The sequence below is a fragment of the Eretmochelys imbricata genome, chromosome 10, assembly GCF_965152235.1.
Source record: "Eretmochelys imbricata isolate rEreImb1 chromosome 10, rEreImb1.hap1, whole genome shotgun sequence".
Lineage (NCBI taxonomy): Eukaryota > Metazoa > Chordata > Testudines > Cheloniidae > Eretmochelys > Eretmochelys imbricata.
In genome coordinates, this window is record NC_135581.1 from 6,514,849 (window position 1) to 6,527,003 (window position 12,155).

The 12,155-nt window shown below is 48.6% G+C and overlaps 1 protein-coding gene across 1 annotated transcript in view; it reads left to right on the forward strand.

The window, feature by feature from the left end:
* Nucleotides 1–12,155, forward strand: part of CACNA1H (calcium voltage-gated channel subunit alpha1 H) — a 478,708-nt gene that overhangs the window by 301,366 nt on the left and 165,187 nt on the right. Inside the window, exon 5 of the mRNA XM_077827747.1 lies at nucleotides 852–1,011. Within this exon, the coding sequence (XP_077683873.1) occupies nucleotides 852–1,011 (160 nt within the window). The remainder of the gene's footprint in view (nucleotides 1–851; nucleotides 1,012–12,155) is intronic.

Here is a 12,155-nt window from a genome sequence, read left to right on the forward strand (position 1 = left end):
GTCCTGATTTTTTACACTTGCTATCTCGTCACCCTACAACAGAGGTAGGACAATGCCGGGCACTTCTAAACATCCCACCTTTAACCTTGCTTTGTAGAACTACATGCTACATACAATTGAATCTTTTTGGCATGTGACGCTAAACCTTTTGCATTTTCATGGCCTTTGAATATTCAGCAGCAGCTTTAAGATGAATCCTACACATGAGCACCCCTCCAAACCTGGACTGGGGTGTACAGAATCTGGATCCACGTTTTGCATCTTTCCTCTACCTGCAGCAACTAGCCTAGGCTAGCGGCTAAAACACTGGAATGGGAGCCAGAGACCAGGGATTCTGTTTCTGTCTCTGCCACCGACCAGTTGTGTGACTGGACAAGTCACTTCATCACTCTGTTTCCTCTCTTGCACTCTGTCATGTCTATTTAAATTGCAATCTCTTCAGCATGGGGAGAGTCTCTCTGTGTGTGTCTGTACAGCACCTAGCACGATGGGGCCCTAATCTGTAGGCCACCCTGTAATACAGATTGTAATACCGCTAATTGAAAAGTGAGAGATGAGCCAGAACTGGACTGCCTGATCCAGCCCTCCCAGCCCTTAGGGAAGTACTGATCTTTGACTTGGGTCCATCTTCCATTGAAAAGGGAAGATGGACCCAAGATAACTGCAGAAGATAACGTTGCTTCGTGTGCCACTGTATAGCTCGTCACACTTAGAAGCTGCGAGCTTGCTTCTGAAGCTGTGAAAATGATGAGAAAGCTTCTCCTAAATGTGTGGAGCTCATCATAACACCTGTGTCTATCTGTGTCCTGCTCGAAGGGCTCACATAACCTGTTTTCTCCTTCTCCCCACAGGTATGCGAATACTCGTTACCCTGCTGTTAGATACTCTGCCTATGTTAGGCAACGTCCTTCTCTTGTGCTTCTTTGTCTTTTTCATCTTTGGGATTGTCGGCGTGCAGCTCTGGGCAGGGCTGCTCAGAAACAGGTGTTTCCTAGACAGCAACTTTGCAATGTAAGTACAGCAGAAAACTCACTGTCTTGTCTTTTCTCTCTCCCACTCCAGCTATCGGGGAAACGTTTCTATGTATCTAGCTAGCAGGGTTAGCATAATAGCAGGGTTGTGGGTTCCATACAAATATCTCCTCCTTCACACTGCCCCAGGCAGGAAAAGGAAGGTTGCCCCATTAGGAATAGGTGTGGGCAGCAGAACTGAATTGAACTGGTCCATTTGTTGAGTTCTCCTCCCAGGATTTAGCCCAACGTGTGTCTTCCTCAGCTGCTGTAAACTGGCGTTGTCACTGAAGTCAACTAGAGCAGGGCAACATTTTTTCAACAAATAGATTTTTCTTTTCCCCATTGAAAATGCATTTTTCATTGCTCTGAAACTATTCGCAAAACTTGGGTTGAATTCAACCAATAGTTTTGCCCAGGAGCAAAATGTTGGGGTTTTTTGGTGGTTGTTGTGTTGTTGTTTTTTTTCAAAAAAACCCTCAATGTTTTGTTTTGACCATTTGTAAATGTCTCATTTTGACTCTTATGGTTCACAATGGCATTTCGAATTCAAATTTGGCCATTTAAAAAAAAAGAAGGTGGAAGAGACCCCAAAATAGCCACATCGAAGTGAAAAAGTCAAAACAAAATTCGTAGAGCTGTCTGAAACCTTTCAGTTGACTCAAAATGAATAAAAAACCCATTCGATTTCTGTCTGAGTTGACGCAAAATATTTTGATCCATTAGCAGTAACTTTTGGATGAGTTTTTTTGATTTTGATGAAAAAATTGGTTCTGGTTCAAATCAAACTGGAGTTTTGCCCTTGATTTTTCAGATTGGTCCCAAACAATGTCAATATGAGCGCTATCAATAGCAGCATTGCTAACTTCAAGCACTGAAAAATCACGAGATTGGCCTAAAAATCACGAGATTTAAAATAATAAGTATACATTTGGGATTTTTCTTTTTTTAATATTTACCTTCTGGTTTCCGCACCTTTAGAGTTCACGTTTCCAAGCTTTTTTTTTTTTTTTTTTTACAACCACAGGAGACAGGCTCTTACATTTTATTTTAATGAAAGCTGAGCTTCATCACTCCTGGAGCTGAGGATTTAAGATAAACATCAAATCTTGTGAGACTCCAGAGTTGGCAACAGTAACAGCAAATGCAGAAATGTCAGGGTGTGTGTGTGTGTGTGTGTGTTCCGAAACATGTGTTGCAGCCGTTTATTCCTGGTGGGAAGTGCTGGTTACCCTGCTAGGCTGTCTGACTCTGAATCACATAGGGCCGTTTCCCCTGTAAAGCGTGTGATGACGATGTGTGCTCTGTTTCTTTAAAACTCCGTCAGGAATCCAGCCAGGAGGGGCTGGACCCAGAAGGATCTAGGTAGCAGTGAAGCAGGGGGAGAGAGGCATAGTAGTTTGAAGGATAAAACTATTCTCCTTTTTCTTTCATCTAGCTCATTGTTCAGTGCTAGATGAAAGCTACTCCTGAGGTCCTTCACCTTTGTCACATGACACTGTCATCTATAGCATTGCAGGTTCCTTCCGCCGCTCTGGTTCCCCAAGTTCCTTTCCTGATCGGTGCAACTAAACTTTAGCCTGAAGCGTGCTTGTCTAGGGTGCTTGTTCGGTGTCCTGATTGCTTCTAGGATGCTAACATTTGTTCTGGTGGGTTCTCTTCACGAATACCCCAAACGCAAATTAAAGAAACTCCGTCAATTCCTTAACGTGACAATTGCAGGTATCATTCCCAATATGTGACACATTCCTCCTCGACTCCTGCCAGGAGTTGTGCTGCTCGTCGGGCGTTTTCCCTAGATGGGCAATAAGGCCTCGGTTTTGTCCTGTGTCCTGGATGACGCAATAATTTCCGTCGTCTGAATGAACCCATTCTTTGGACAGATACGTTGACTACGAAACGCAAAGTAGTAAACTCCACTAATTTTTAGCCCTCTCTCCCCCAGAATGAGGAAACCCTTGTGCTCCATGAGGAAAGAGGGGGGGAGGGGAAATGCCGATTGTTGGGAGAGGACCTCCCAAAACAAACCTCTGCGTTGCCCAAAAACACGAAAGCTGGAGGTGATTCCAATCAGGCCTCCATCACGTATTATCGTATTTTACTGAAGGGCTCAGGAGATGCTTTAATGAGCATGCACACGCACCCCCTGATGAGGATCTGCTCAGGCACTGATCGCATTCAGTGTAGTTTTTGGAGAATGCCCTGGTGGAACCCTATGAATAGACCAAAATCAGACCCTGCTCTCTTGACAGAGAGAGTGCAAAAGCTCTCTGGAAAATGACCTGTACCAGTAGGTCTGTTATAGGATGTGTTTGCAAATACACGTTTCACGCGCTGTAAAAAGTGGGCGCGGAGGATGAGGCTGGCAGCCAGCAGCCTGAGCGCTCTCATCTCAGTTTTGGCATTGACCGTGTAGATTTGGGGTAGGTCACTTAGCTGTTCTGTGCCTCCGTTTGCCGGTCTGTAAAATGAGGATAATGTTCTGCAAAGCTCCCTTACAGCCACGCAGTTCGTACGATGCTATGAACGTGTAGAGTGTCATTTTAGAGGGTAGTAGAGAGAGCAGGGGCGCCGGAACAGCTATGCCCTTCCACTTTTTCTGGCCATACGGGCGAGCGACGGGAGTAGCCGGGGGAGAGGTGTGAGCAGGGGGTGGGAGGAAAGAGGCAGCCTGGGAGCAAGGTCTTGCCACTCCTTGTGACTAAGAAGCCCTGGAGAATCTTAGGGTGGAAGAGCCCAGTCTGACACTAGGCTCAGTCACAGAATGGCAGTGGAGAGAAACACATCTGCAGACCCTTTAACAAAGGGAAGAGAGCTGGATGTTGGGGGATCAGATCTTCCTGGGCGGATCGAAATCTATCACTGTAAATGTATTGAACTTTGATCTAAGGCTTTTTTCCCCCTCTTGGTGCAGCAACAGGTCAGGGGGAAAAGCGAGAGCTTGAATGCCATCGAAATCCATGTTGTCTTAGAGCTGGGATAGCTGGTGTTTTAATGCAAGTAGCTGTCTCCTATTCAAAGGAGGAAAACACTGATGAGAAACCAGGAAGGCCTAGAAAGCAGGGGAAAACCTGGCTGGGCTGGGGAAGAGACATCGAGAGAACTGTTAGGAAAAAGTAAAAAATCGGGGAGTGGGGAATAGAGAGTTGGAACCCCTAGGAGAACAAAACTGCCTTGCTAAGACGAGTAAATGGAGTAGCAGCGATTATAAAGGGAGCTCGGGATATATAAGTGCCGTATCTGAGAACCAGGATCTCCCCCCAGCACTCAGGTCACTGTCACTGCTCCTCTTGTAAGTGGTGCATATCTTGAAATAGGGCTCTACAAATGCAGTTGCTTGTTTCCAAAGCTATTCAGCATATCAACGGGAAAACTCCAAGCCTCTAGAACTAGGCCGGAACCAACCTCCCTGAAGTGTGGGTTGTTCCGGATCTGGATTTGAATCGGAGCGTTATGGATTGAGCCCATATTCATTTCATGTATGTCCTAACACCCGCCTTACCAGTCACACCAACCGGGATCCAGACTGAATACATGAAGATTTCTGGAAACTCCCAGATGACTATGAACTGTGGTTTGGATTCATAACGAAAATCCTGTAGAACAATCTCACTTCCGAGAACGCTAAAGATCGACGTTAACCACCCAGGAGCAAGGAAGTGCCTGAGTTCAGCCTGCATGTGCAGCTTTAACTGTCCCCTGATGTGTATGGATTATGACATCCCTCCCTCCCCCCCCATTACCTCATCATATCCTATTTGTGACGACCTAGTATTTGCAGCATGTGTTGCATCTCATCCAGTGTGCAGAGACCGTCCCTCAGTTCTGATGCAGGAGTCCTGAGGCCGATCTCACTCTGATTCGTAACTGCCTTGTTGCGTGATCTAGGACAAGTCACTTTACGTCTCTGGGCCTCTGTTTATTATGTAAAACAGGCCCTGCAACATTTATTCAACTGGCCAGCGATGCTGAGAGACATGATGCTATGAAGCACTTTTAGAACCTCAGATAAAAACTTCTATGCACGTTCAGATCTCTCTGTAGCTATCCACTGCCCTCTGAGTCCAAGATGTCACTTTCCCTCTCCTATGTCTTATTGCTCTGATACCGGTGACCCAGAGTTCTCTAGCCAGTGCCAATCAAAGACCGCGCAGCGTACTTCGTGACTTTCCATCAGTCATAAGTTAATCACACAGTTGTCATTTAAAAGCTCACGAGGCTGTGTTAACATGGGGCTCTGAGAGGTTGCATTTCAATTTTATGGTGGGCAAGCACAGTGCGAGCGCAGTGTTTTGGGCGCCTGGAGCAGAGCGCCATCATTGACATAGGCAGGGCTCTCTAATCTCTTTGACCGGTTTGCGTCCCCGTAGTCAAAATTATGATTTTGAGGGGAGGGGGGGTTGCTGCAAAGTGGAGCCTTTAAAAATTAACCACACGGGGATCACTTGCTAAGTACAAAAACTAACCAGCACAGAGGAACAGGCTGTTACATAACGTCCATTAGCCGCATCAAAGGCACTGCAGGATTTTCTAAGCAAGGGCTCAATCCTTATCATTAAGAGCTAAATTGGGTTCCCTGTCCTAAGCCTGAGTCACCGGCCTTGGTGCCGAGGGAGGGAGTCCTGGGATCCAGGCATGGCAGCACTTCTGTGGCTACTACTGCAGCCCACACTTCTCCTGCACATCTGGTCTACCGGGGATAGTAGCAGGTGGATCCAAGTTGCTGTGGATCAACTTTTCCATGTCTGCCACCTAAAAATCCAGTTGCTCGGGGATGTACAGGGAGTTGCCAGCAGCTGGGCTTCAGAAGGATTAGGGGGGTGCAAATGCTCTGGATTTGATTCTGCTCTTAGTTACACTGGAGTAGTAGTAAAATACCGTGCACCTGTTCCATTGCATCAGGGGCCCTCTGCAGCCCTGAAGGAAGGAGCGGGGCTCGTATATTTCCCCTTATGTCCAAATGTTGCAACAGAACTCCCACTTTGACTCTTGTTCCCTATGGAGTGAGTGATCATTCCTAAAACTGTATTTGGTTTGGTTCAAATAGCCCCACTCAGCACCACCACCACCCTGGCCTCTGCCTACAAACCACCCCAAAGCTTGGCCCCAAACTGGGAGCGAATAATTGCTCAGGCTTGATCAAAATTTGTACTTTATCGTCTGTCTTTTTCATCCCCCTGAGTCTGCGCTTCTGGGTGCCAGCAAAACGTTCACAGAGGCAAGCGCAGTGAAATCCCACAGGAAGGGATGTTTCTGGGCGATTTATGACTTGACTGCAAATCTCAGAAGAAAGCTTGTTCTTCCAAGAATCCAGTGCAGCTTTTCAGTCTCAAAGAATCCAATCCAGCGCCTGCTAAGATTCGTGGCAGCACCCACACTGACTTCAGTGGGAGCAGGGTCAAGACCAAGAGTTCTGAAATCATCTTCTGGATTTTTGAGAGCGTAGCTGAGTGGAATAGAACCCCCAAACCAGGGGTGGCCAGCCTGAGCCTGAGAAGGAGCCAGAATTTACCAATGGACATTGCCAAAGAGCAACAGTAATTCATCAGCAGCCCCCTATCAGCTGCCCCGCCCCGTTCCCGGCGCCTCCTGCCCACCAGCAGCCCCACCGATCTGTGTCTCCCCCTCCCTCCCCGCACCTCCTGATCAGCTGTTTCGTGGCGTGCAGGAGGCTCTGGAGGGGAGGAGTGAGGACATGGCAGGCTCAGGGGAGGGGGCGGGAAGGGGTGGTGGCAGGGCAGGGCCTGGCCTGTGGCAGAGCCAGGGGTTGAGCAGTGAGCACCCCCTGGCACACTGGAAAGTTGGCACCTGTCGCTCCAGCCCCGGAGTCGGTGCCTGTACAAGGAGCCGCATCTTAACTTCTGAAGAGCCACATGTGGCTCCGGAGCCCCAGGTTGGCCACCCCTGCCCCAAACCTTTTGAGGTTTGCCCTGCTAGACAGAGAACCAATCCCCGTTGAAATATTCATTGTGGTCACCCTGCTGATAGAATAATTGTCCCCTCGGGCATCCTTAAAGGCTCTTGGAGGGCTAGATTCTGCTCTCATTTTTACAGACACGACCCCATGTATTTCAGCACGGCCCCAATAACTTCAGTGCCATCCGTGCAACTGTGGTAGATGTTGACATAAGTGCAGTATTCAATGCCACCCCCCTGAAGAGCGGAAAGAAATGTGGTGGCTCAGATAGGCTTGTGACTGAGGAAATTCCAACATCATTGACGTAAACAGGACTGGATGGGTGTAACTGAGGGGAGAATTCAGCCCATTTGCTTTAGTGCCCAGGTAGGTTCTTCCCCCCTCCTCCCCGCCCCTTGCTGCTGTGCTTCAGAGTCTGAACTAGATGCGTCTGGCCCTCAGTCATGCCTTTCAGCTTCAGGGAGAGCAGTCAAAAGGAAGAAAAAACCCTTATGCAACGGACATAGGTTCAAAACTAAGCCATGGCTTTAAACAGAGGCGAAGAGAATAGAAGTCTGTACTGAAATGGGAATGAGATTGTGGTAATTTAGTGTCGCTTGCAAAACATTCCCTAAATGTGTCCCTAAAGCCCATTGCTGTTCTCCTCTGCCTAAGACAATGGTTGCTAGACCTTTGGCATGCCCCGTTGGGCAGAAGGAGACACCCCAGCTTTCCTCTCACTCTGGGCCTGCTGCTGGAGGCCAAGACAAAAGAGGCGGGCATGAACTTTTCCCATTCCATTTATCTGCCAGAGGGGGACAACAGTCCAGAATAAGAGACAGGGGCAGGTGGTGCTTGGGTAGTGGGCAAAGGCTAGAATCCTGGTTCTGATTTCCCGAGCACCCCTGTAAATTGGGAGTGACTCCCATGCAATCACAGAGCCTGATTCTCTGCAGCCGTCATTAGACCAGTGTGATGTAAAATGCTACCCGATGAGCATGATGGTGTTTTAAACCCACTTTGCTCTGGTGTAAATGACTATACAAGGGGCAGGGAAGAATCAGACCCATGACGTTTAACTGGAGTAACGAGTGTAAGTGAGATCTGCCTCTGGCCCTTTGACTACAGTTTCTAGTTAATTTCCTCTCTTTGCGGTCGTCATTGCCAGAAGATGTCTGGACAGTTTGACATTTTACACCAAACTTCAGAGATGACCATACGTAGGAGGCCACGGTCAGAGGTTCTTACACAGATCAGACTTCCAGGGACTGCAGGGACTTTTTTCCTGAGGAGAAGAATAAAAATAGCATGGGGGACAAAGGTGTATCTTGAACACCAGCTCCATGGTGATCTCCCCACTCCCAAATGAGGGTGCTCCCCTGGTCCAGAGAGCCATGTGGTGGGAGGAAGCTGAGCTGAGGGGACCTTCCTCTGAGGTGTCATTCCCACGGTTTCTCGTGTGGCGTGTCTGATCTGACATCACTTGAGATTGGCACCCGAAATGAAGGACTCTGCGTGTGTGTGTGTCAGCAACAAGTTCAACCCAGCAGCCTATCCAGATGCTTGGCCCTTCCAGCCACCAATCCAGAATTAACCTTTAACTCTAGAAAGAAAAAGAATCCAGGTCACCTCTGGCTTGCCCAGGCTGCTGGCGGGCTGTTCCTCGCATGCCGCTATTCGTAAGAGCATTTTTCTCCTCCTCAGAGCCTTTGAAGAAATTCGGTGAAAGAGCTGTGACGTGTCATATGTATCTCACGCTGCCGGACAGATAGAACACGAGTACTGTGGTCTTAATTAACTCCGGAGCCGCTCCACGCTGCCCCGCCTTTGGCTGCCTGGTTTTTTTAAAGCGCTGAGGAAGTAGGTATAGGCCATTGCAGACAGCTCTGTGGGTTTGTATGAAAGGGGCTTGTGAGTGTAGCTTAATTGGTCCTTCTGGCTTTCCTTAAGTCAGTGGATTTGTCAGTCTGATTTCCCATGGAGAGCAATTTGCTCTTGAAGGGCCCAATCCCATGAGGTGCTGAGTGCTCTGAACTCCCCCCTGGCTTCATGGGACATCCGGGGCACTCAGCATCTGGCAGGAGCATGCTCATCGTGAGCTGCAAAGCCTGTAGATGAAGCTAAACTACTGCCTTCCTTCCTGGAGGGTAGTTCCTCTGAGTCAGCACTGAGGCACGCTTGCAAGGCAGTGGGCAAGGAGTTTGGACAGTCACCGCCTGCGTTAGAACTGGGCGGAGTTGTTAATGCTGCATCTTCACTAGACAGCCAACATGCAACTGCAGCAAGCACGACAAACGGACAGGCCAGCTGGCAGAGAAAGAGGTGCTAATTCACTCTTCCTTTCCGGTGAATTTGTCCTCCCAGCACAGGGGTCTAGTGATGAGTGGATTCACAGCCATTAGCAAATTATGCAAAGGACGTCTATTTGCAAATAACAATACAACCGGCTGGCCTGTCCCCCTGAACAAGGTAGGCGGTTTCAGATGAGTAGCTTCCGTTTGGTTCGTGGATCTCACCGGCTCTTTACCTTTGGATGATGGTTTTGCTTTGCATTTTTTTACCCATTTGGATTTGCTGACAGGCCACTCAGTACAACTGGACACCAACACCAAAAAAGGATCTTAATTTTGCTACATTCCTGTCATGTCATGGGATTTTTTCTTATTGCAACTGCAGTAACTAGAGAGCAACCGTTGTTCAGTGAACAGCTGCGGTGCCAGCTTTTGTAGTGGGTTGGGAAGGGGGGAAAGTGGAGTCTCAATTTTGTGGCCTCCCTAGCACCATAGACCCAAAGGAGCAGCACTGGTTACTCAGGGCTTTTGATGCCCATTGGCAGGGTTTGGCCCTCTGTGGAGGATATTCATTTTTTTAAAAAGTGATTTTTAGTGCAGGTGCAAAATTGAGCGAACTAGAGGCAGAAAAAGAACAGGTCTGCCCATGTAAGAATGAAGCCAAACTTCCCTCCAAACCTCGCACGTGAACCTTTTCCCAGCTTCAAAAATCATTAGTTAAGCAGGCTTCCCCCAGAAGTCTCCCGCCAATGCACTGACCAGATCTGACCCTACCTCTCTTGTTAGATCACCGGCCAAGGTGATACAGCTGCAGACAACATTTATCCTCTAGCAGAAATGTCTGGCATGGTGCCCATCTCTCTTCCCTCCCCACGTTTTTGTTTCACTAGCCACATTTGCCCTCCTTCTTCCCAGTTTTAATGTACAGGGGGGAGTGTGTCAAGTCAAGAGGTTAAACATAACCCAGGAGGGAGAGAGGGTGCAATGGAAAAGGTTGATTTGGGAAGACAAACATGTATTAACTGACTTGCAGCTGGGAGGACAGATAGCTACAAACTCATGTGTGCCGTAGAGCATTGCACTGTGTCTGATTACACTGGACAGGGATGGACAGTTTTCATAATATCCAGGGTGGAAGATTAGGGGGATTGATATCACACGCAGGCATCGGTCACACCTGCCTGGATCACTTTTGAATCCTTTGTCCATGCTCTGTGATTATGGCATGTGTCTCCATCCGCACATTTAAACATGAAACAACCGCCAGCAAGTGGGCTTTGGCATCCATCAGCTGCTAATTGTCCAATCATCAATCCAGCTGGTCTCTCCCCCTTTGAAAATCCAGCTCTGCTCTGGATGGAATCCTAATTATAATTACCCATGAGAGATGGAGCCCTGACCCGCCCCCGCAGCCATTAGCAACCAGTGTGCTCCTGGTTCCAGAGTTGGGGGCCACTGAAGGTAATGAGCTTCTGCTTAGTTTGACATCTGTCTGGTTCATTACAATGCTTCATCTACTGCACTCCAGCCTGGGCTGCTTCAAAGGGCATGTCATCCGAAATGCCGCGAATGGATCAGAACAGATTTTGGCCAAAATTGCTTTTTTTTTTTTAACTGGTGCCCAGAGAGGGCAAGTGCCTTGTTCCAAGCTCACACTGGGAGTCTGCAGCAGAACTGGCAACTGAACCCAAATCTTCCAGGTCCCCGGACAACGCCTAACCCACAAGACCATCCTCCTTCTCTCATAGTGACTCTCCCTGACACAATACACACGCCTGTGTACTGAGCTCACCTGCCAGGATCCAAGACACAGGTTTCCAACTCCCCGTCACTCTGGGGGATTTTTTGTTTCTCCTCCGCTTAGTAGTCTTAACTCCAGAGGAGGACACACGAGGAGTCTGAAGTGTAACACGCTACCTGGACCTCAAGCGGCCTGTCCCTCGCTGGGTGGAACGACCTTGCTTAGCCCAAGCCACTTCCGTTCTGTTTGCTGCCATATTCTTGTCAACAAACCCAGGAGCTGGAGCACGTGGGGTTAAAATGCCCTTTCCTTCCCCTGGTTAAGACCAAAGGCTGCTGTAATTCCAGGAAAACTCTGGATAACCAGGCCTGCAAGGTGAGAAAGCACCCCGAGGGACAGAAACGCCTTTCCTGGCGACGTGGGAACACTTAGATTTTCCTTACAGGTTCGAAGGCCTTTGCAGTACTCGCCCTGTAACTGAACTCAGGAGACCCGGGTAACAGGGGTGAGCTCGTTAACTACCGAGGAAAACTAGGCAGTTGCTAGGAGTCCCCATGGTTTGTTAGTATCGGAGGCGGTGCTAGCCCATTGGGGGCCCAAAGCAGGAATATTTTGAGGGGCCCCCTACACACAACACATAATAGACAGCAAATAGGAGGACCCATTGAGCTGCTCGGGACCCTAAGCAATTGCTTAGTCTGCTTATGCCTTGCACCGGCTCTGATTACGGTTGCACTTTCTAACACCGTCAAGCAGCTGAGAGTATCTTCCAGCAGCCCCAGTACTTAAGGAACCCAAAGTGAGACCAGGGGGATAAAGTCTCTTTATTAGATATATAGCAAGCTGGCTCCTATGGACTCTGACCCTGAGTGTTTCTGCATCATGTGAGAGACCCCTTCCAATAGGAGGCGCTCTGGTGATTGCACAGGACTAATTTTAAAGAGACGTTACCAGCCTGTACTACAGTTACCTTGCTGCAAAGTCAGCCAGCGCACAGCACTATGCAAAGGGAGAAAGGTTTGGTCGGTGCTCTTTGGGGTGTTGGCTCTGTGTTAGCCATGACCGGTGACACAAACCACAGGTTTCTGAGTCTCATTCGCAAGTCCCCGGCGCTCAAAACGGCATGTTGCTGTCTCCCTTGGAAGGCTGAGGGTGCTGAGTCAATGCTAGTGGGTTTCAGACATGTGGCTCTGTGGCATTTATGGTCTTTCATACCT